General features: G+C 44.4%; 1 protein-coding gene across 2 annotated transcripts in view; it reads right to left on the bottom strand.

The window, feature by feature from the left end:
* Positions 1–4,943: 4,943 nt before the first annotated feature.
* The window catches only part of PRLR (prolactin receptor), a 127,386-nt gene continuing 107,500 nt past the window's right edge, over positions 4,944–24,829 (bottom strand). The window contains exons 5-9 of one of the 2 annotated variants that reach the window (XM_070411844.1): positions 21,661–21,830; positions 19,924–20,065; positions 15,962–16,061; positions 15,360–15,429; positions 4,944–13,443 (exon numbers count right to left, since the gene is read on the bottom strand). In XM_070411844.1, the coding sequence (XP_070267945.1) occupies positions 12,436–13,443; positions 15,360–15,429; positions 15,962–16,061; positions 19,924–20,065; positions 21,661–21,830 (1,490 nt within the window). In that variant the 3' untranslated portion in view covers positions 4,944–12,435. Of the gene's footprint in view, positions 13,444–15,359; positions 15,430–15,961; positions 16,062–16,224; positions 18,446–19,923; positions 20,066–21,660; positions 21,831–24,829 lie in introns of those variants that run through there. The other variant, XM_070411845.1, reaches the window with a different exon arrangement.

Here is a 24,829-nt window from a genome sequence, read left to right as displayed (position 1 = left end):
ACTGACCACCAGGGGGCAGATGCTCAACACAGGAGCTGTCCACTGGTGGTCAGTGTGCTCCCACAGCTAACCTCCCGCAGCCCCTCCTCCAGCTGGCCGGCCAGCCTCCCAATAGGCCTTGATTGCCGGCCAGGCTGAGGAACCCCACCTGTGCATGAATTCAGGCACCGGGCCTCTAGTATGTATATATTGTTTATGGATATGTTGGGGGCAGAAATAGAATATTGAAAATGAATTATAATTATAAGAAATATTCATCATGCTCTGTTAACCATGATGGTTCTTTCCTGATTAGAGAAAGCACATTCTAACCTGGCTGGGAGTTGTACGCCCTGGGACATAGGTGCTCACATTGGAATGCCGTCCATCCTCCTTTCCTGAGAACTGCCTGTCATTTTGGAAAGATTTACAACCTCATGACCAAAACCATCTAGTCTGGAAGGTCCCTGCTTTTTACAACCCCCAGCCCCTATCACCTGTAATCTAGTTTTTGGGTGCCTGAGGAGCCCACCCTCTGTGACCGCCCCCCTCCCTGCCTGACCCTCCCCAGCCAGCATGACTTGTAACCTGTTATGATTATCCCGTGCCCACTTTCCCATGCCTGTAATTTCTGCTTTCCCATGTAATCTTTGTCTTTCTAGCCAATACTAGAGGCCCAGTGCATGAAATTCATGCACAGGTAGGGTCCCTAGAGGCTGCCAGCTGGGGCCTCCCTTCCCCGGCTGCCAGCTGCCGGCCGCCATCCAGGGCCTTCCTTCATTCCATGCCACCCTCTGGTGGTCAGCACACGTCATAGTGAGCGATCAAATTCCCGAGGGGACACTTTGCATATTAGGCTTATATATATATAGACTAGAGGGCCAATGCATGAAGATTCATGCAAGAATAGATCTTCCTTCCCCTGGCTGCCGGCACCAGTTTCCCTCTGGCACCCAGGACCTGGACTGCTTCGCTCTGGCTACTGCCAGGCATCTGGAACCCGAGCTGCTTTGCTCCAGCCACTGCCAGGCATCTGGGACCAGGGCTGCTTTGCTCCGGCTGCTGCCGCCACCCACCCAGGGCATGGTCTGAGCCGTGCCTCACTACTGCTCGGAGCACACCCCCACCCCTGGTGTGTGTGTGTGTCCGCTGGGGTGGGGGCGTGCTGTGAGCCATGCTGCGCAGCTGCTCAGAACATGCCCCACCCATGATGTGTGTGTCATGGCTCGAAGCATGTCGCCATCCCCGGTGTCTGTGTGTCTGCTGGGGCTGGGGACGGCATGCAGTCCCCTCCTGCCCATCTGCACACGCAGCTCCTCCTGAGTAGTCGTGATGCAGCCTCCTCGAGCTGGTTGTGATGCCTGGCTAATTTGCATATTACACACACACACACACACACACACACACACACACACATATATATATATATATAGACTAGGAGCCCAGCATGTGATTAGAAATTGCGCAGTGCCCCCCACTCCCTCTCCGACCCTTGAAGCAGCCACGGCCACTGCTGATCAGGCCCTCCCCCAGTGCAGGCGCGGAGGCCCCTGCCGCCCTGCCCCCGACGCTGTGTGTGCAACCTCCTCCTGTCCAGTCGACCCGTTGTGGCGTCCCAGTTAATTAGCATAATATATATATATATGGCTGGCTTATGGTGGGGGCAGAGCAGGTGGCTGCTCTCCCGTGCTGCCAGCAGTATTAGAATAAATGCTCATATATGATTCACCCCTGTCTCTGCTAAGTTGGCTCAAGTAGTGTCAGGCAGCCGGACCCCTTGGTTGTATGGTTACAGATACACATAAAGAAGCATTTCTTAAATGGCCAGGAAGAATATACAACAGCTACAACACTGTGATTACCTCTGGAGAGAAAGACAAAAAATTTGGTTACTGAGAGATGTATATGACTGCATCTGTGATGTTTCATTTATTTAAAAAACTAGAGGCTCAGTGCATGAAATTTATGCACTGGGGGGAGGGGTGTTCCCCAGCCCAGCCTGCACCCTCTCCAATCTGGGACCCTTCAGGGGATGTCCCTGTGGGATTGGGACTAAACTGGCAGTCAGGCATCCCTCTCACAATCCAGGACTGCTGGCTCCCAACCGCTCACCTGCCTGCCTGATCACCCCCTAAACACACCCCTGCCAGCCTGATCGACCCTTAACTGCTCCCCTGCCAGCCCAATTGCCCCCAACTACCCTTCCCTGCTGGCCTGATCTCCCCAACTGCCCTCCCCTGCCGGCCCTGTCACCCCTAATTGCTCTGCCCTGCTGGCCTGATTGCCCACAACTAGCCTCCCCTGCCAGCCATCTTGTGGTGGCCATCTTTGACCACATGGGGGAAGCCATCTTGTGCGAGGGGGTGAGGGTCAATTTGCATATTACCTCTTTATTACATAGAATGGTAGAGGACAGATGTGATGAAATATTAATTTGTGAAACATAAGTGTTGGTAAGTGAATAGTTGTATTACTCCGTAGTTTTCAAGTGTGTGCAAAATATTTTATGCAATAAAGAAAAGATCATAAGTGGCAGATTAAATCACAACTAGAGTTTCATGTGAAGAGGGAAGATAATTCTAGGTAGGAAGAAGCAAACAAAAGAAAGTGTGGCTCCTTGGCACTGAGGCTTATGGCCTAAGTCTCCTTTGGGAACGTGAGTGTCTGTCAGATTTGGAACGCGTCCTTCCGATTGTTCCCGTTGTTCCCAGAAGCCCCAGGAACTCCTGAGTGCTTCCAAGCATGTGTGTGCGTTTAAGGCTGGGGTCTGGCACATAAGTAAAGACGGGGAAAAGAGAAGATGAAGAATTCAGCTGGCTTGGAAGAAAGATGTCTGTTTTGATTTAGAATTAGCAGGAAAATAAAATGAGAGAATGTGTTGAAAGACGAGCACAAAGCATGTGTGCCTGAAAACAAAGACTTGGGTGGGTGTTCTCAGACACAGATTTTAGCATGTGTGTGGGTACGTTATTTCCAGAGACGCTTGAATGCTGTTCTTTTCTTCTTCTCCTCCTTTTTAGAGTCCTAAGGAAGTTTGTTGAAGCCAAGACAAATTTCTCAAAGTTACATTCCCCCCCGCCCCATAAAATACATGCTTCGTAAGTAATAAAAAGACCCTTCCAAAGCCATCACTCAGGCAGCAATTTATTGGTTCAGTTTAAACTAGGCATTGCGGCCATGGCAAGCAGTCACTCTGAAAGAGAATTGAAAAATGAATCACGAGGCTATATGGTTCAGTAACAACATCAATATTGGTCACGTGAAGTAAAACTACTGGCAGATGTCATTTCAGCTCATCTTGGAATTTTTGATGACTGATGGAGCGAAGGTGTCACCTTAAACATGTACCTGTGACACAAATTCTTTCAAACACATCTGTACATGCAGTAATAACAACCCCTGTGCGCCCTTTTCTTATTCTAGTGCTCGCCAACTGACATCCATGGGGTGTTTTATTTGACTAATGTCCCACAGCTTTCTCTTAAAAATTTCTTTATCACACTTAAAAAAAATATCTGTGCTTCAAGTCAGATTATAAGCTTGACTTTTAATGTGAACCTGCTCAGTAACAAGAGAAAAGGGCCTTAACATGGACAGCGGGGTGGGCGGGGCAGGTGGTAGATAGATTTATGGTGTCACATGTCTTTTACAACATCAGTACCAGGCTCAGATCCACCTGCGCGGTTGGGAAAGGTTCTCAGGGGTCAACCAGCAAGAATCTGCTTCTGTGGCCAGTGAGGTCCCTGTTGGGGGCTTTGCAGTAGCCTCATTTCCTAGACCCTCTCGTTTCACCCTACACCCCACCCCCAGGCCTTCCAGGTTTCTAACTAAGTGGAAGTTGTATCTCCCAGTCCCTAAAAACTAGAGGAGATTTAGAATGTATAAAACTTGGCTAGCAAGTCACAGGGAGACGGGTGGGGTTAAAGTTGCAAATGCAATCCTGGCAAGATGCAGCAATACATAATTTCCGTTTTCTTTCAGAAAAGCACATGCAATGGTTTTGGAAAACTAGCTACATATTGCTTCTCCAGCTCCTCATAAATTATTCGAATGTTATGTCTGGTGGCTGACCCTCTAAATTCTGCAGCTTAAAAGTGAAAGTGCGCCCCAGTATTGAAGACGGATGACACCCACTTAAGCACGGGAGAGTCAGCGTTTGACGGAGGCCAAGTTTTGGACCGTGATATGTAGAGAAGTCTTCATGGCTCCAGAAAACATGGCATGAGAGAACCAGGAGGCAGAGAAGTTTGTAAAGCAAAACCCACACCAGCTCCTATTTCTGTACCACAAGCATGAGCAGCAGCCAAGGTTTCTAGGTCCAGGGTCCTTAATCTGATGGGTTTCATCAGAAAAGATGTTTGTAATATGGAAAATCCATGCTGCTTTAAATAAATTCATTTATTATGATTTTTTAATGGTTTGGTCATTCCTTTATTTTACAATATTTAATTTTTTAAAAATCCTCACCCGAGGATATCTTTTCATTGATTTTTAGAGAGAGTGAGAGAGGGAAAGACAGAAATATCGATGTGAGAGAAACACATTGATTGGTTGCCTCCTGCATGAGCCCTGACAAGGGCCCGGACCAGGGAGTAACCTGCAACTGAGGTACGTGCCCTTGACCGGAATCGAACCCTGGACCCTTCGGCCCATAGGCTGATGCTCTATCCAGACCAGCCAGGGCCGTTTTACAATATCTAAATGAGCTTCTCTGATTTGCTCCCCATGTTCATGTTCCACCTCCTTCTAGTTTGAGCAGCTTGTCATGTGAAAGGGCAAGTAAAGGGGGCTATTATGTTTGCAGCCATGAGGAAGGATGACGATAAAGGAGGAAAACGGAATTGTTTGTATACCAACAATTTCTGGATAACAGATCCGATTGCAGCAAACATTCCTCAAGAAAGTTGTTTCAACCACACACACGATATTTTGCTCATTTCCATGTCAAATAAAAAAAAAATAGAGGAAGGGTAGGCAAGGGAAATAAACATTTATTGAGCCAGACACTGAGCTGGGAATTTTCAATAACATGAATAGAAATATAATGACCGTATTGTACTGGGATGTCTACGATTTTGTTTGACAAGCATTGTTTTTGGCGTGCAGAAAAGATGAAGATATTAGAGTAACAGCATAATCTCCCATATGACTGACAAAGATGTAACTGTCCATGTTGTCCTCAAAATGGAAAGAGACAAAGGAGTAAATCCACGGAAAACAGAAAGCACAAGGTTCAATAACCAAAGATCTACAGAATTAAAAATGCAGGATAAATTGGATGATTATCATCTATAATTCTTTAAGGCTAAAAAGAAAAAGAAACCATCATTATAATAAGTACATGTAGAAATAAATTTTAAAAATTGAAACAAGATTAGTTATGATATATGATTGACTTTTCCCATACCATAATATATTTGATGTCTAAAATCAAATAAGGAAAAGACTTATTTCTACACGGAATTGGGGAAACCAAACTGTGAGAGATAACATCATCATGACTTTGGGCAACAGGTGATTTATGGTTAGGAAACAAATGTGGTCTCTGGTTTTGTTGGTTTTTCATCAGTGACTTACTATGTGTTCTTTCTGGTCCTTATTCATCATCCAGTTTTTAGTAGATGTAGAAATGGCTCTTGAGACAACCTAGCATAAACCTGCAAAATGGTGGATTAGAAGGTGTTGTCTCATGTAAAAACAAACAAACAAACAAACAAACAAACAAACAAAAACAAACACAACTGTCCAACAGCTTTTGTAACAATCGCTTCTAATTTCCCACTTAATGGTGAAGAATTCTGCTTGGCATTTTCTAGGAAAGAGACAAAGCAGAGGTAGTGGTAGCTTTGAAAATATGGAACTTTATGCTATTACACAGTCTTTACTTCAATATGGCTTTACAGAAGAGACAGGCTGCTTCAACATTGCTTTGGTTTCTACACGAGACTCTGAAATTAAAAAAAAACAAACAAACGATCAAGCACAAAAGCAGGCCCCCTGATGCAAATAACACTCAAGAAGCATCAGAGGTCACACGAAGCAAAGCTGAGGGCTTGGTTGACTTTCAAACAATTGTTGGTTGTACTCTAAACACTTAACACCCCAGCTCAGCTGTACAAATGGCATATTATACTACTTCTACACAAAGATTAAGAAAAAAATTAGTGTAGTCACGGTTTCAACAGAATTGTATGATTACATATTTCCTTCAGTTTTGTTTTACTGACACAGACACAATCATATTGAAACTACATGTGAATAGATTGTAAGTCATTAAATAATTATTTTCGTTTGTGTAACATGAGTTTCACAACATGAGGATTGACTATATACTAGTATTTCAATGTGTCTTAGAGTTTTTGAACCACATAAAGCATTATAATGTAAAATAATATAATAGTTACTTTAAAGTCAGGAATGTCACCTGGCAAATACAACAAATATACCACTGAAAAAGAGTTGAAGCATGAGACATGACACCCTTCGTTCTAACAATAAGCAGCTTTGAAGAAGGGACATTAGGACAAGAAGGGGAGGTAGTTATTTTGAAAAATTAAAAAAACATTTCATCAGGAATTTTATAAAACAAATTATTTCTCAGAAGTATCTCTGCCATGTAGTTTTCCAATTTCAGATAGCATAACAAAAAAAATGCCTTATTTCCCTCCAGGACTTGTGAAATTTGCATGGAAAAACTCAGACTATATTTTGAAGTTTATCCAGGTGACGCATAATTTGACCACAACTATTAAATATTATTTTTTATATCACTACTTCTGTAGCCAAAGTTTTGTGAGTTAATTGTTTTTTCTGTTTAATCAGAAGCAGGTGAAACTTAACTAATAGACTAAGACTATCCAAGGTCTCTCTCTATTCATTGGCCACAGTGACATGAATGGGGTATGTTTTACCACTCGGCACGTCTCAGCTCATCCTGACTTGAAATCAGAGCATAGGTCAAGGGAATCCATGGGCCTATGGTGTTGTGAGTTATGTACATCTCAACTCAGAACACTGAATAGATTATGGATTCACCAGGTTTCATAAAATTTGGGTTTAGCATTTAATGGACTCCCGAGATGCCCAAACTTCTGAAAATGTTCTATTTTCGATCTTTTTCCTTTCTTTGAAATAGATACTATGAGGATCTCAGGCCAAAAACCACCTTCCTGAAAAACACCAGTCTGAGGAGAGAGCTCCCACTTGATTCGCACATCGTGGGACACATCCAGGCCATACTTAGACACAGAACTCCTGGCGAGACCACCAGCCCTCAGCAATCATTCTATAACGTTAAGTTTCTGTTTAAGACCTCCAGGGCCGAGCTGTCAATGTCGCTTGGATTTATGAATGATCTTTGAATTAGTTTAGGAATTAATGAATAGGGCTAGAATCTCTAAGTATGCAAATCTCCAACTTAGGTTACTTATGACCCTCAACCTGGGCCTTGATGGCTGGGAGGCTGACTTAACACCTGACTCAGTCTTTTGCAGGGCCATTGTCATTGTTTAGGGATAATTCAGGTTTTTTTGCAGTTCTTAAAGTTGCTACAGCCATGAGTAACTATGGACCCTGCAGCGAGAGAAGAAAGAGCCTACAAGTATGGACAATCAAGAAGAGAAGCAAGGATGCTAAATCAAGTCCATCTGACTGGGAGGGATGGATCTCTGTTTTTCTCTCAAACATTGCTCCAGCCACACTGTTCACTGCTTCAGGTTAAGGGCACACCAACAATGTTTCTCTGACTGTACTTGGGCCTTTCACCAGAAACCCTAGATTTTACTTAGATCATGAAAATGAGACAGAGTTGTAACACGGTCTTTGAAAGATTTAAGGCCAACCTACATATTTAATAGGTGAGGAAAATGGTGGCTAGAGTTTAAAGGATTTGCATCAAGTCAACAGCCTATTTAGTGGCAGCAATGTGCTCTAGACCTGGAAACTGAACGCTCAGCCACTACCCTAACAACAACACAATTGTGCCGCAGCTGAAAAGGCAGAAAAGGAGATGTGTTCACTGACGTACACATGGCGCCTTTATCAATGGCAAGTCTGCATGAGCCAGCACGGGGGGTAAACCAAAGTCCTTCACATTCTCTTGTCTGTGCACAGTCCCATTGTGTATGCATTGCCTTTTCAGGGCCAGGCACGCAATTCACAGCCATTCATAAGTGCATCAATGTGCTTGTAAGCTGAAGTCTGGGGGCGGCAGGCTGACTCCCTAAACCCTAGCCAGAGTCAATTGCTTATCAAAGGAAGTCACAGGATTCACATCGACTCTGTGGTCAGTCAGTTACACTATAAATTTAAAAAGCCTCTGAGCAGTTGCTGGTTGGACTTTAGACCATTTCATCATTCCATTCTGGCTTCTTCATTCATTTACATAAAAAAAGGAAAGTTTACTTTCCAATCAATACACTCCTTGTGAAAAGGAAACATTACAAAATATAAAAGGAAAGAAAGGCACTTTGTAGAATGCGTATAAATCTGTTTCTTTCTCGTCTACTCTAAGGTGATAGGGAAGTTTCTGAAGGCAGGGCCACGTCTTTCTGGAAGCGATGGGCAGCCGTGGGCAGCCAGCGAAAGAGCCAGATTTCCTCCACAGCCTCCAGCCGCCCCTTAACTCTCAGGACTCTCTGATTCAGTTGGATCACTATGGGAAAAGCAGTCAAACTCCTTGACTTGCACAGGTGCTGAGGGATGGACCTAAACTGGTGAAAGCAAGTTTTCAATCCATAACTGCCAACCAGGGTTGGCCTGAGGCACTTAGGAGAAAGAAGAGTCAGCTAAGTGTCAATGACATGGCTGAGAGGAACTTGTGCTCATGTTGAGGTGCCTAATACCCATTTGTAAAAACCGACCACAGCACATTTGCAGTTTGGGCCATAAGCTTCCCTAAATCACCCAATGGCTATCCCGTTTTCATGTGCTTCATAACATGAATATTTAGGCTTTTGTTTATAAAATGCGACTTTTCATAATTCAGAAAATTACACCAACTGTGCAATGTTGGTTGGTAATCTAGGAGAGAGAAAAAAATACCAGAATCAGCAGCCAGCTGTAAGAAAGGAGATGTGGGGCTGTTGGACTCAGCAAGAAGTAAGCATGGCTTGATTCAGCAAAAGATCGTTTTTCTAAAAAGTAGAGCCACATTCAAAATGTCTTTTTAAAAAATCTCATGCCTCTTCTTCTCGCTACACACATATTTGCACACAATCTGAGACTATGATTCTGTACCTACGTAATTTATAAAATACACAATGCGGTATGTTAGGACCAACTGGATCTGATGGTCAAAAAGGGAACTATCGGCACATCACTGAAGGTACTTGCATTCCTACGATGAAGGGCAATTAGTTGTTAGCAAGATACAAGGCATTTATTGGTTGAATTATCTTGGCTAGAAAATAGTGAGTCATGGAATCAGGGAGTTGGAGTTTGAAAGGACATTAGAATCTATTTGGACCAATATTTCTTTCAGAGGAAACTGGGGCCCAGAGAAGGGAACTGATCTGTCTAATGTGACATAGTTAGGACTAGAGCCGGGGACTCTTGACCCCTAACCTGCATCTTTCCATCCGACTAGCTGTTTCCTTGATAGAAAATATTCTACCCATGGGGAAAAAAAACCACTTAAATTCAAATAGGAGTCCCAACTGACAAAGAAATATAGTCTTGGCTTGACTTAGTGAGTGGCTAATTGGTGTTTTTATAGGAATTCAGTTCAAGTTGACTCTTTACCCATAATATTTCTTCATGAATACCAAAATCAGATTATTTTTTAATTTGCAAGCTATCAGAGTGATTGATATACATCTTAGAGAACAATGGCCTATTTGGGGAACATTTTAGTCTGCATTGGCTCTGAAGGGCAGTCTTGGTCAATGCTACTCAAGGTGGACTATATCCCTTGGCCCTCTTAGAAGTTGTGTGTACTTTCGCAGGTCATTCTGTGCCATCATGTGAATCTTAAAGTACAGATAGATCTTAAAAAATTGTGCCTTCTCCTTACACACAGTGTTGTCCAGTGTAAGTCAAACAGACTTGACTTGTACTTTCCAAGAGAGGCGTTTCCATGTGCTAAAACAGCCTTTAGGGGAAGTGGTCATGGAGGGCGGTACTTCTCAAACTTCATTACCCACAGGGGTCACCTGGGAAACTTAGTCAAATGCAGGTTCTGACTCTGTAGTTCTGGGCCAGGGAGACTGAGGTCTGCATTTCCATGCAGCGCCCAGGTGATGATGACATAGCTGGCCCTCAGACCAGGCTTTAAGTAGCAAGGATCTAGGACAGTGGTCGGCAAACTCATTAGTCAACAGAGCCAAATATCAACAGTACAACGATTGAAATTTCTTTGAGAGCCAAATTTTTTAAACTTAAACTATATAGGTAGGTACATTGTTATTAACTTAATTAGGGTACTTCTAAGGCTTAGGAAGAGCCACACTCAAGGGGCCAAAGAGCCTCATGTGGCTCATGAGCCACAGTTTGCTGACCATGGAACTAGGAGACTGAATGAACTTGGGGACAACTTTTCCAAATGTTCCGCGTACCCTTACGATGTTGATGTATTGGGAGAACAGAGCCTCAGGTCTATTACTTCTGCAATCTGGACGCTAGGACAGTGTGTTCGCTTTCCACCATCAGGTCACCTCTGCGTCCAGTTCCCATCAACATGGGCCTGTTGGGTGGAATACTTAACTCACAGAGGTGAGCTCAAATTCTCTAAGTCCAGCTGGGGAGTGGACAGAGAGAAAAGCTTTGCCATCAGGTGAAATAAACAAGAGAGGGAGGCAGCTCATGAGTTATGGATGCTCTCTTTAAGATGGAGATCCAGGCTTCTGATCCTTCCCGGGAGCCTGCCCCTGGCACTGACTCAGAGATTCTTACTACCAGACCCTGGTCTTTGTAGCTGTGCCCACCACTCCACAGATGCTGTTTCTCAAAACATTTATTTGGAAACTTCTGACGTGAATGTTGTCTCTGCCAAGGTTTTGCAAATGGATCTACTCCAGAGAGATAACTAACTCATGGCTTTGCTGAAAATATCTTTGCTGTCCAAGATCGCTCAGAAAAACAAAGCAAAACAAAACTCTCTCTCTAAAACAGTATGCTGGATATCACCACCCTCCCTTTTCGCGATGACTTCTGGAATATTTACCCAGAGAAGAGCAGGAGCCCCAGATTAGCTCTAAATTACAGGAGAAAAAATTTCTGTGTGGAGAGTCCTAACACACTATTGGTGATTGTTGGTTAGTGTATCTGGAGATAAAAGAACCAGGTAAACTATACTATGCTGTATTGGAAATTGAATATTGTCACCCACCTCACACTTCTCAGTGGGCTTTGGTTGGTATGGCATTTGCTCCACAAATAGGGACTGCGTATACTATTATGGACTGTAAATGCTCCCTGCAGCCTCAGCAGAAAAGACTGTACCTTCTGACTACGTAAACAGCTATACTGGGAAGATAGAAAATACTCATTTACTTTACCTAAGTGGTAGAAAAATAGTCTTCAAAAATACATTGTTAAACTTACGGGTCTGTAGTAAAGTAGAATCTGTATGTACAGTAAGGCAGTATCTCCATGACCATCCTGCTGTGATTATCTTTGAAATTAAAGTTAGTCTTTGGGGATTTTTTTTTTCCACTAAGAGAAGACTAGGGTGTATAATAAATTATCTGTTGTGTTGAAATGAAGCAGGAAACCGTTTTAGGAGGATCCATCACGTCAAATTCACTTGCCTCCTGTGTAAGAAAATCTCTCTCCAAAACTATATTTTTGAGAGGCTTTAGGATGAAATACAATTTGGGAGAGGGGAACCCAGGCTTACCAGATTCCAACTATTTTAAGAAAAAGAAATGGAGGCATGATTTTTACTTGCATGTCAGCAATGTGTCACTAAGGTAACAGGAAGTGATGTAAATGACGTGTCGGTTCCGGAATGCATCCTTTCGTGCAATGTGTTATATTTGGTTAATCTCAATAAAATAGGAGAGGAGTGCAAAGGATAAGCAACTGGTTTTCAAAAGCAGCTTACATGGCATTCTTCTCACACCTATCATCTTCCTGCGCTGAGCTATGCTAACTCCTTCATTTCCTCCTGTCCTGTGCCCAACCGTGGGCGCCTTTTCCGGAGGCTTTACCTATTGGCACAGTCCCTCAGAAACACTAAGCAGTGCACTTCTATTGCATTGAACATACGATTTTATAACTAAAAACAAACACTAGATCAGCAAATCACAAGAAACAAAATGATCCGATCCGGAATCAGCTGTTGGAGAAAGAGGCCACTGGTTGAAAATGGAGCGTGAAGAAGAGGGAACTGTGAGTTTTAGTAGTGTCATTCGAACCCCATTCTCGAACATTCTCTAGGAGAGGACATTCCATGTGCGCTGTAGCAGTACCTGAAGAAAAATCACATTTTAACCAACTATGCCAATGAGCAAGCCGTCACTGGAAAGAATGCTTTAAGCACGCGGGGTCGAGGTAATCCAGCCCGGCCAGTCTGCAGCTGCTCGGTGTCATGGCGAAGGCAGCCAGGTCTTTCTCCTCTTGATTCTGTGGCAAGGAGGGTGGGGCTTCCTCGGCTGGTTCTTCAAACAAAGCCAGGTCGGGGGCGGGCCGGTCCTGCACCAGCACCAGGATGCTGCTCTCCATCACACTGGCCACCTTCGAGTATTCCATCCTGGTCTTAGGAGCGCCGGCCTTCTCTGTCTGGTTGCCGTTGTCTTCTTGTTTGGGGAGCAATGACAATGCTCCGTCCTTGTTGACCTTGTGAATCTCCACGTAATCCAAGGGTTTAGCAGAGATAACGGAGGTGTCCTCCTGGGGCAGCCACGGGGTGTCTGGGTCAGTCTTGGAATGGAAGCTTTCCACACCCCTCTGCTCGGCCGCCTTCTCCTCCCCTCCAGGCTCAGTGGTTTCTAAAGATGTCAGAGCACACTTGTCTGTTTTGTCCAACACGGTGGCAGAGGAACCTGCCATGCCTGCATCCAGCTTACACACATCAGCGATGTTGTGGTAAGAAGATCTGGGGTTGTGCTGGTTGGGGGGCTGCGGTGAAGGCCATGTTGAAGATTTGGGTCCATCAGCACAGAAATAGGGGACTTGGCCTTCCACGCTGGTGCTCTGAGAGTCCCAGGTGTGGGCACCATTTCCCTCAGGGTTCTCTGGCTCCTTAATGCCCCCAGGAGTGTGGACTGTGGAGGGACTTTCCTGGGACCCCTCACGATTGTTGGAGAAGAGGGAAGGGCTGTCACAGCTGCCTTGGCCAGAGTCACTGTCGGGGTCCAGGGGTGTGGGCTTCAGCCCTTGGTCGGGGTGTTCTTTCAAATGGACTTGCACCGGTTGCTGGTTCTCGCTGTCAACGACTTCTAACAGCTCCACCAGCAAGTCCTCACAGTCAGAGGGGAAGTCCTGGCACCCCAGGGCACTCAGCAGTTCTTCAGACTTGCCCCTCTGTTAAAACAGACACACAAAGAAGGTCTGTAAGCTTCAGAACATTCCAAACCAGCACCAAAGCGCAGCTGTGCTCACGCACGGGCAGCTGGAAGCTGTAACCGTCTAGCAGCATTTCCCAAACCGTAGACATTTGCGTACCAGGCCATCTATAATCACCTCCTAGACTTCTATTCATCTAATATTTTTCTTTAAGTCAATTCATGATTTTAACTTCGTCTCTCTCTAAGCAATAATGACCATGAGTTTAATGGGCAGTAGTATATGCACAGATGAGAAACATAACTGTTAAAGAAGAAACGTTTACTCCAGGACTCAGCGGCTCTGAGATCTGGTTGCTGGTTTCCTAACCTCCTCCACCACTTTCTAGAATCTGGAAGCAGTTAGGTTGCTTCTCATCATCTCCTCTTCCTACTTCTTTATTCCTTCCTTCTGCCCCCTTCCTCTCCAATCCTCCTTTTCTCTCTTCTCTACTGCATTTCCCCTCTCTCTTCCTGCTAGTACATATTTTCTCATTCTTTTGCTCTTCCTTTCCCTCCTCTTTCTCTTTCTCCCTCATTCTTTCTTTTGCCTTCTCCTCTTACTTTCCACTCTTCTTCCTGATCCTCTGGCTTAGGTCAGGTACTTGTGCCTAAATCTTGGCTTTTTCACTTACTAATGGGTATTGACTTTGAACAAGCTGCCCAATGGTTCTCAGCTTCTCCATTTGTAAAATGGGAATAACAGTGTCATATGGGAGGGTTCTTTTGAGGATTGGAGGTCATGTGATTGAGAAAACAATAACTTTTGTTTGTTTGTTTGTTTGTGACACAAAAAAGTTATTTTTTCATTAAGCTCCTGTGACTACAAGGTCAAGTAGTTCTTAATTTAGTTAGTTGAGATGTTCATGCTGGTTTTCAAAGGACAGTAGGGTTAAAGCACTAAACGAGGAACCCAAATTCCAGGACCCGAGTCCCTGCTATGATATTTGTAGTCAAAGTGAATGTAGTCAAGCCAAATTCTCGAGGAATCACTTCTCACATTCTTGTACTGTTAGCCCAGGGTTGGGCAAACTTCTTGACTTGAGGGCCACAATGGGTTCTTAAACTGGATGGAGTGTTTGTGTGAACTAATATAAATTCAAAGTAAACATCATTACATAAAAGGGTACGGTCTTTTTTTTTTTTTTTTTTTTTTTTTTAGTTTTATTCATTTCAAATGGGCCGGATCCGGTCCTCGGGCCGTAGTTTGCCCACGGCTGTGTTAGCCTCACAGTGGCTAGGTCACATGATATAATGCAAAGGCAATTGCTTGTATAAATATCAGTATTAAACTTAAGGTCAAATTGAAACTAAATTTTTCAACCTGCAGAGAAATTTAAAATGTTCTAACCCACTTTCTCATTCAAAACACTTACATTTAATTCCCACTTGAATCAGCCTAAATGGGCCCTGGCAGACACCAGCCCACTGTACTGACCCAGTCTCAACTGTGAGCCCAAACAGAGCGAACACCGCAGCAGGCTATTCTGTCACCATGACCTTCTGTAAAGAACATCCAAGTGAAAGCTTGCACCAAAGTGTGATGGAGGGCAGGGGGGCGGTGGGTCCCTCTTTTGTATTAAACAAAATATTCACCTTTTTTTCTAAATTATTTGTACAGAATGTTCACATCTGTGCTTATGAATAGACCTGGTAAGTCTAGAAAGCATGACTATGTGTTGTCTCATTTTCTTGGCTTCCTCTCTCTTCCCTCTGAAATTTAATGTCTCCTAGGAAGGACTCTCATGCCTCACGCATCTTTCTCTAAAGAGGAGGGACAGCGGAGCATGGGTGACTGAGGCAGCCGGGCCGAATGGATGGGGACTGTGTGTGCATGTGTAAAGGTCGTTATTGTAGACAGTGAGGCAGGAGACATGCTCCACCTCTGGCACTTACCTCCAGCAGATGAATATCCAGTCCTTTTATTTTTGGCCCAGGAACTGGTGGAAAGACGCAGGTCAGCATGCTGTAAAAAAATGCGTGAGAAAAAATGACTCATTTGATCACTTTGTAATTTCTAAAAGGTTAGTATTACCTATAAATAGCTGCTACATGGACTATGGTAGAGAGGAGTTAAAACTGGGGGCGGGAGAGGGGGCGTGGCTACATGAAATTGACAATCAGTGGTGAAGACAATAATTATAGAGGCCAACATCAAAATTAGCTCTGGCTGACTGAGGGGCTGATTTGGAAATTAGTGGATTATTTGCACTAGTTGTTCCTCTTGATTTTAGCTGCTCTTGCCAGATTTTTTTTTAAAAAACTATTTTCCAACTGCAAGCCTCAGTTTGATGGAAAGAGCACCAGCTTCAAATGAGTTCATTCTGCGACTTTTGCTGATACTGACAAGATTTTCCTATGGGTAGCACACTGGAGCTAATGGCTAAAATCAGGTGCTTGAATTATCTGTAAGTTTCCATCATCTTGCTTTCACCTTTAAAAAAAAATCATTATCCCATAAACCATGGTGGGAGGAAGGATGATAGACAATGAAGTACCTATAGCCCTTCATAGTCACTGCCCAGACCATAATCAGACAGACGACAACAGAAAGCACAGCCACAAAGATCCACACGGTGGTGTCTGTATTGGTGGAATCTAAAAAGAAACAGCCAGAAAGCTCTCATCACATATAGCATCATTAAATACGAGCAAACAAACAAAACTAATGAATGAAACCTTTGAAGATAAGTCTCCCCCCTCCGTCACCCCCACTTCCCACACCTCTTTTGATTTGGACAGAAATCCAGAGTAACATTAATGCTGGGTTAATTTTTCCAATTTATTGCATTTCAATATGTTCCATGTATTTTTATAGTAACCTATACTTTTAAAATCTTTTCACATGTTATTTTATTTGCTACTTAAAGAGGAAAGCCAAGGTCACCTGGTCAGTTGCAGTAATAATAAAAGGTATTACTTAAGTTCTTACTATCGACAGTGTTAAGCTCTTTACATACTAGTACATTGCCTTGCATGTAAAGATGAGGCTCTAAACAAAGATGAGGCAGCAGTTCTCAACCTGTGGGTTGCAAACAATGAAAATACATCCTGTATATCAGATATTTACATTATGATTCATAACAGTAGCAAAATTACAGTTATGAAGTAACAACGAAAATAATTTTATGGAGAGAACCAAGATGGCGGCGTAAGGTACAGACCTGTGCGTGCTGCCTCCCACAACAACATCGAGACTACCAACTATAAAACAAACAGTTATCATTCAGAACCATGGGAAAGCTGGCCCAGTAGAAGCTCTACAACTGGAAGGAAAGAAAGAAGAGCACTGAGACTGAGTAGGTTGTGTAGAGGCTCCAAGAACGGAGGTACGGAGTCACGCATCAGGCGGGCTGCAACTGGATGCGCGGCTTTTTTCAATCAGAAGGTGCCGCAGACTCTCGAGTCCACTGAGCTTGTTTGGGGCGGAATTCTGAGGTCCCAGACCCCTACGGGGAGAGGCGGGACAGCCTTGCAATGGGCCAGAGAGCGAGAGTGGCTGTCTCATGGAGCTGCTCGCCGGCACTCAGGGACACGAGACGCTGAGTCACGGAGAGGCGAGGAGACGCCATTGCCCTTGGACCCGCCCTGGTGATTCCCGGGGACTCCGCCCTACTCAATTTACATCCCCACCCAAGCTGTGCTAGTGGCACAAAGAGAACCACTAGCGCTTTTGCAGCCCAGCCCAGCAGAATGCAGGTTTCAACTCCTCGCATACATAAGGGACACACTCAAGAAGCAGAATCAGGTTCGGAGGAAGCCGGAGCCGGACCCGGCTGGACCGGTGACGTGGAACCGCTGTACCAGCAAACGTACAGGCAGGTCCACCAGATCCAGTCTCACATGGGATGCTGGGAGACAGCAGACAGGCAGTCTGTGCACTTGGTAGAAAACGAAATCCAAGCAAGCATACCAGATATTCAGCCACCAGGAACGCCTAGAGATTTTGTCCAGCAAGGAGCCGCCCAACCAAGGACAGAATGTCAAACTTAGTGTTGCTGAGATAGCCCCCGTGAGGCCGAGACGGCCCCTGTGAGGCCGAGGTGGCCCCTGTAGGGCCGAGGCAGCCCCCGTGGAGCTGAGACAGCCCCCAAGAGGCTGGGACGGCCCCGGTGAGGCTGGGACAGATGGCCCCAGTTAGGTTGAAACAGCCCTGGTGAAGTTGAAATTGGCTCTGGTGAGGCTTAAACGGCCCCGGTGAGGATGAAATGGCCCCGGTGAGGCTGAAACGGCCCCGGTGAGGTTGAAAAGGCCCATGTGAGGTTGAGATGGCCCCTGTGAGGCTGAGACAGTCCCGGTGAGGCTGGGACGGCCCCCGTGGGGCTGGGACGGCCCCGGTGAGGCTGAGACGGCCCCGGTTGGTTGAGACGGCCCTGGTGAGGTTGAATCGACCCCGGTGAGGCTGAAGTGGCCCCGGTGAGGCTGAGACGGCCCCGGTGAGGTTGAGATGGCCCCGTTGGGGTTGTGACGGCCCTGGTGGGGTTGCAACGGCCCCGGTGGGGTTGAGACGGCCCTGGTGAGGTTGAAACGGCCCCTGAGAGGTTGAGACGGTCCCTGTGAGGCTGAGACGGCCCCTGTGAGGCTGGGACGGCCCTGGTGAGGTTGAGATGGCCTCGGTGAGGTTGGGATGGCCCCGGTGAGGTTGAATCGGCCCCAGTCAGGCTGAAATGGCCCTGGTGAGGCTGAAATGGCCCTGGTGAGGTTGAGATGGCCCCGGTGAGGTTGAGAAGGCTCCGGTGAGGTTGAGATGGCCCCAGTGAGGTTGAGACGGCCCCGGTGAGGTTGAGACGGCCCTGGTGAACTTGCAATGGCCCCAGTGAGGTTGAGACGGCCCCGGTGAGGTTGAAACAGCCCTGGTGAGGCTGAGGCGGCCCCTGTAAGGCTGAGACGGCCCCTGTGAGGCTGGGACGGCCCCTGTAAGGCTGGGACGGCCCCTGTGAGGCTGGGACGGCCCCTGTGAGACTGAGACGGCCCCTGGGAAGCTGAGAAAAATACCACATGAATTCACTCATTTATGGATAATAAGGACCATTATAGACTGATGAACAAAAATGGATACAGAGGCAGAGCAGCATTGAGCAGAATGTCAAACTACAGTGGGAACCCTGGGAAGGGTTGGCGGGGGTAGGAGATCAACTGAAGGACTTATATGCATGCATATGAGGATAACTAATGGACATAAGACACTGGGGGGTGGGGGAAGCCGGGGAAATGTCATGGGGGTGGGGGAGGGGAGGAAACATGTGTAATACTCTTTGTAATACTTTAAGAAATCAAAAAAAAAAGTCTTTACAGGTGAGCCCTAGCCAGTTTGGCTCAGTGGATAGAGCACTGAACTGTGGATTGAAGGGTCCTGGGTTTGATTCTGGTCAAGGGCACATGCCTGGGTTACGGGCTTGATCTGCAGTAGGGGGTTGACAGGAGGCGGTCAATCAGTGATTTTCTCTCATCATTGATGTTTCTATCTCTCTCTCCCTTCCTCTCTGAAAGCAATAAAAAAATATTTAAAAAAAAGAAAATAATTTTATGGTTGGGGGTCACCACAACATGAGGAAGTGTATTAAAGGGTCGCGGCATTAGGACGGTTGAGAACCACTGCAAGCGTGATATACTCGTTAGCATGTTACTGTAAAGTTGTAGGCTGGGATTTGAATCCAGGCCTTCTGCCTGTAGACCCTGTGCTTTTATGTGGTGAGAGCCAGGGATGAACAGGATGCATGTACGTCTTATGACCCACAGCTTTTTCCAGTATGACAAACCAATGCAACTCCTGATACTCTGGCCAGGCAAGTTGTCACAAGCACTAGGCTTTGCCACTTGGTTCTGGGCAAGACTTCTAACCTCACCGAATTTCAGTTTCCTCACTTTTAATCCTTAATGGCAATTCTATTCTCTCTGAGTACCTCAGAAGGTTGGGAGGACCAAACAAGGGAAAGACTTTGTAAACCGTAAAGTACTTTGGACATGCAAGATGAATCGTTCTCTTCTGAAATACAAGGCACTGTGTTTAATGGCACTGTTAGAATCATGGGCCTCTCACTTACTGTGCCATAACTAAGAGACCAACGTGGAATTGACATGAGAGACTGAAAATCAGTTCAGCTTAGGCCCTTACAATGGGAAACCACCTCACAAATTCTGGGAGAACTAGATAATGACCTTGACTAAATGATAAGGATGGGAAGACGGGGAAGGCAGAATGACCATCAAGCCCTCTGACGCACACCAAGCCCATGTCTGCAGCTTTAGAAACTGGTCCTCACTGACAGTGACCCCAACACTGCTACACTTCCAAGTGTCTTTGTGTTGGGTAGAGAAACGATATTTGTACCTCTACTCATCCCTCTAAGTAAGGCTCAAAATAGTTTCTCTATTAGTAGTGATGACACCCAAATTTACTATATCCATTCTATTCTAAAAATATTTAAGGATATAAGCAAAACGGAGCCAAGACACTCACCATCAGGTATCTGAATGGAGCCTTCTGGGCCCCACTCACTCCAGAATCCGTGGTCTGGCTTGCAGCGAACCTGGACAAGGTATTTTTTTCCTGGATATAAACTTAGAACCTTAAACTGAGTTTGCTGCCCAGCGAAATGAACCTAAGGAGGAGCAAGGAAAACAGAAGTCACTCTGACTTATGTTCTGAAGAAACAGACTTTTCCCTTAGAGAAGAAACTATTGGAGAAGTGAGGCCTGGCGATCAGACTTAGTAGATACCTTGCTCTCACCATTCTACCCTCTCAGCCCATCCCTTTTCACTCTGAAACATTGTTCACACAAAAATTAACAGGTTTTCTACCTCTCCATTTGGAACTCTATTTCAGAAAGACAAATATTCCGCACCCCCCTCACTGCCTTCAAAATTCTACTTTACAGAAAGTGACCACTTAATAACATCGTAAAATAGTTATTTTGTGAACCCCAATGAAGTAATTGATTCAAGGATCATTCAAGTAAAGCCACTAGAGAACTGGGATGTATGTTGACGCAATAGTGCACAAATTAAATGTGACTTTACAATTCAGGCACCAGGTTGACCCCTAAACCAGGGGTCAGTTTTAGCATCATGTATGAGGTCAACCAGATGGTTTGTGTTCCCTGACATGATGTGATAGGAAGTAATATAATGTCACCTCTGAAGTCCTCTTACCCCAAACTGTCCAACCCGAATCTAATCAATTCTTTAGATCTAATGTCTGATTACAGGAAATATAGGGGCAGAGAAATTAGTAACATGACCTCACAAAGAATTAATCAGATTAATGCAAAAGAGAGAGCATTCTACGGGACTGAGCACACTGAGACTGAAGGCACATAACTAATGACCAGTCACGTGCATTGTCCTGGATGGATGCTGGTCTGGACAAACTAGCTGTTAAAGACATTTTTTTGAAGCAATTGGGGGAACTAAAATACGGACAGGCTACTTGAATTATGTAAAAATTTTAGTTAATTTTCGATGTCTGATTTTATTTGGGCTATGTTTAAAAATGTTTCCTTTCTAAAAGAGACAATCTAAAGCAATGGTTGCCAACCATTCAAACCTCACGGACCACCAGTGGTCTGTGGACCACCGGTTGCCGACCACTGACCCAAAATACTTAAAGTGGAATATCAGAATGCCTATAATTTATTGTATTACTTATTATTTTTAAAACATTTATTTGAGAGACAGAGAGAGAAAGAACATTGATTTTGTTGTTCTACTTATTCGTGCATTCATTGGCTGCTTCTTGTATGTGTCCTACCTGGGGATTGAACCCACAACTTTGGCATTTCAGGACAACACCCCAACCAAAAAAGCTACCCGGCCAGGGCCTCTGTATTATTTCTTTACATTAAAATAATTTGAAGTGAATAAAAATGCCACTGCTCATTGACTGCTTACACTGAGATTTTCTCCCACTTAGTGCCACTGAAGTACTCTCATAGGTGTCTAGGTCTATGATATCCTGAAGGAGGTGGTTTGGAAACCTGGTGGAAGAGATTGTTCAGTGCAAAGAAGGGATTAGCCTTGGGAGAGCTGTGAAGATGCACCTCATCAATCCCAAGGGAGGGGAGAAGGCCCTTCGACATCAGCATCAGGAGGGCAACATGATGCCTAGTAGTTAGGAGGAAAGACCTGTTCCCCGTAGCAAGGGTTTAATCTTTGTCAAAGGACATGGTTCCCTCCAAATGCTCGTGGTTGACTCACCTCCCACTCATTTGCTTTTTCAGGCTTTAACCGAATTTCGTATTGTAGTGTGAGCCAGCCGGATCTTACGTCGACCTGGGCGGGTGGAAACCATTTTATCCACAGGTACGGTTTTTGGTCTTCTGGATGTTTTACTTCCAAAATCAGGTTCATTGGAGGGTCTGGTTCAACTGAAAATAGGAAAGAAATCCCATATTTAGTAAAAGGGGTATTTGAACACAAAACTATATGACTTCCTGTATCACTCCACCCTGCTTAAGAGACACCTTGTATTTGATGTCAGGTGCTGGTCAACAGAGTTGGGATCAGGTTGAAGCAAGGAAGATATGTAGGATGAAAAGTTTCAGGACAAACAAATGGCCAACAAGCACATGAAAGACCCATAGTGTCATCAGTCATTTGGGAAACGCAAATCAAAATCACAACGAGATACCATTTCATCCCCACTTAGGATGGTTGAAATTCAAGAAATGAAAAATAACAAATGAGAGTGTTGGAGACATTCCTTCATACATTGGTGGTGGGAATGTAAAATGGTGCAATGCTGTGGAAAAAGTCTGGAACTTACTCAAAAGGTTAAATATTAAGTCACGTCACCCATCAATTTCATGTCCTAGCCAACATACTAAAAGAAATGAAGGCAGGTGTTCAAACAAAAACTCATCCATGAATGTATATAGAAGCTCTATTCACAATAGCCAATAGGTGAAAACAACCCAGTTGTCCATCAACTGATGAATGGCTAAACAATATCCATAGAATGAAACATTATTCAGCCATAAAGAGGAAGGCAGTATGTATTGATACAGGCAATAACATGGATGAATCTTGAAAACATTATACTACGTGAAAGAAGGCAGGCACAAAGGCCACCTACGATATGACTCCATATATATATATATATATATATATATATATATATATATATATAACATATCCAGAATAGGCAAATCTGTAGAGAAAGAATGCAGATTAGTGGGGCTGGAGCAAGGGGGGAAATCTGGAGTAACTACTTAATGGGTATTTGGAGTCATGAAAGTATTCTGGAACTAGATAGTGGTGATGGTTGCATAACATTGAGAATGAACTAATACTGAGCACTAAATTGCATATTTTAAAATGGTGAATTTTATGTTATGTGTATATTACCATGTTTAAAAAAATTAAGGAGGCACTTACTCTCATATTCCTTCAAGTACAAGTCTGTGAGTGCCTCATTAAGAGTGAGATGCCTAGAACCCTGGCTTGCTTCATTCTAGTCTCAGTCTTGCTAGTCAGTAATACTTTCTCACTTCATTTATTACCTCCTCAGCCCACTCTCCACACCAGGTGGCGTAAGAGTGAGTGTAGCTATAGTGTACTTGACATTATAACCTGTAATTACCTACAAAAGGAAGGTTAGAAAATTTGCCACTAATCCTAATGCTTCTATGTTACCAAGTAAATACCTACGAAAGATTATTTTATATGCACTCACTAAACAAACATCAGTTATTCAATAGAAGTTTTAAGTTCAACACAATTCTGAGAAATGCCTCTGATCAAAAAAATGTTGTGCAGAAACCCATGTACAATGTCCAGGGTGATTCTTTAAAGCAGTTTCTCACCCTCAGCACCATTTGTACTTTGGATCAGGTAATTCTTTGTTGTGGGGGCCAACCTGAGCATTGTGGGATGCTTAGCAGCATCTCTGATCTCTGCCTATTAGATGTCAGTAATACCCTTGTCTCCCCTCCCTGGGCTATGATAATAAAAAAAAATGGCCCTAACCGGTTTGGCTCAGTGGATAGAACATCAGCCTGCGGACTGAAAGGTCCCAGGTTTGATTCTGGTCAAGGGCATGTACCTTGGTTGCGGGCACATCCCCAGTGGGGGGTGTGCAGGAGGCAGCTGATCGATGTTTCTCTCTCATCAATGTTTCTAACTCTCTATCCCTCTCCCTTCCTCTCTGTAAAAAATCAGTAAAATATATTTTTTTAAAAAAGTGTCTCCTGCCATTGCCAAATATCTGTGGGAGGCAAAATAGACCCCATTTGAGAATCACTGCTTTCAAGGGATATAGTAGTTACTCATTTTAGAACTTTTCTTGCTTTCACTGTTTTGCTCTCAAATACTAGTTGAATCTTTGAGGGCAACACAATTCAAGAAAGAACCATAAAGAAGAAATTATTTGGCATTTAGCATCTTAAAGACTTCATATCTCAAGTAAATTTATATGACTGAATTTATTGTATTCTGACTTGTCAGTGGGTTACCTTTTGGATTTTCCTAAACTAAGATTCAATTCACTTTCTACCTCCATGCTCATTGCAATGATTTGCTGGGGGCAGAAAACATTCAAATGTGAGCCCCATTGTCACTGATAAGGTGACAATGCAATGACATGCACGTGCGTATTTGAGATTCTCAGCCTAATTTCCCTTGTTGGGTGGCATTAGGTAAGTCTTAGGTAACCTTGAATCTAATACTTCTCTAGATTATTATCAAAGATGAGGGCTGACCCCAGTCCTGGCTAACCCATGTCTTGTCCTAAGATTCCCTTTGTCATCCCTGCTAAACCACAGAGGCCACTACAGTGATGCCTTCTTGCCCTGCAGCTCAATGTGGATCATGCAAAGCAAGAAACAGCTCTTGGGTTGATTTTGTTTTCCTTTGTTAATGGGGTCCGCAAACCTGGTACGTGTGGTTGTGGCCTTCAGCCTGCTGTTCAAGCAACATGCTTTACTCCCCAAATTCTTTTTCTTTTAATATTTTATTGATTTTTTACAGAGAGGAAGGGAGAGAGATAGAGAGTCAGAAACATCGATGAGAGAGAAACATTGATTAGCTGCCTCCTGCACATCTCCTACTGGGGATGTGCCCGCAACCCAGGTACATGCCCTTGACTAGAATCGAACCCGGGACCTTTCAGTCCGCAGGCCGACGCTCTATCCACTGAGCCAAACCGGTTTCCGCTCCCAATTTCTTTATTTGTAAAAGAAGAGTTCCAGTTGCTAATAAGTATGTGTACATTGAGAATTCAATTTGGGCAAAGCAGCTGGAGGTGGTCCTGTGGGTGTAGAAGCAGATGAACTTTAAGAGCTGCTACTCTGGTGAGCAGCTCTGTCCTCCAGGGGGAGAGAGAACTAAAGTCCCAGCTTGCCTTGGGGGAAGGGGACATTGATTGCAG

Source organism: Myotis yumanensis, unplaced genomic scaffold (genome assembly GCF_028538775.1).
Source record: "Myotis yumanensis isolate MYYU_CA2020_CCGP unplaced genomic scaffold, mMyoYum1.0.hap1 SCAF_4, whole genome shotgun sequence".
Classification (NCBI taxonomy): Eukaryota; Metazoa; Chordata; class Mammalia; order Chiroptera; family Vespertilionidae; genus Myotis; species Myotis yumanensis.
This window is presented reverse-complemented; position numbering and strand designations above follow the sequence as displayed.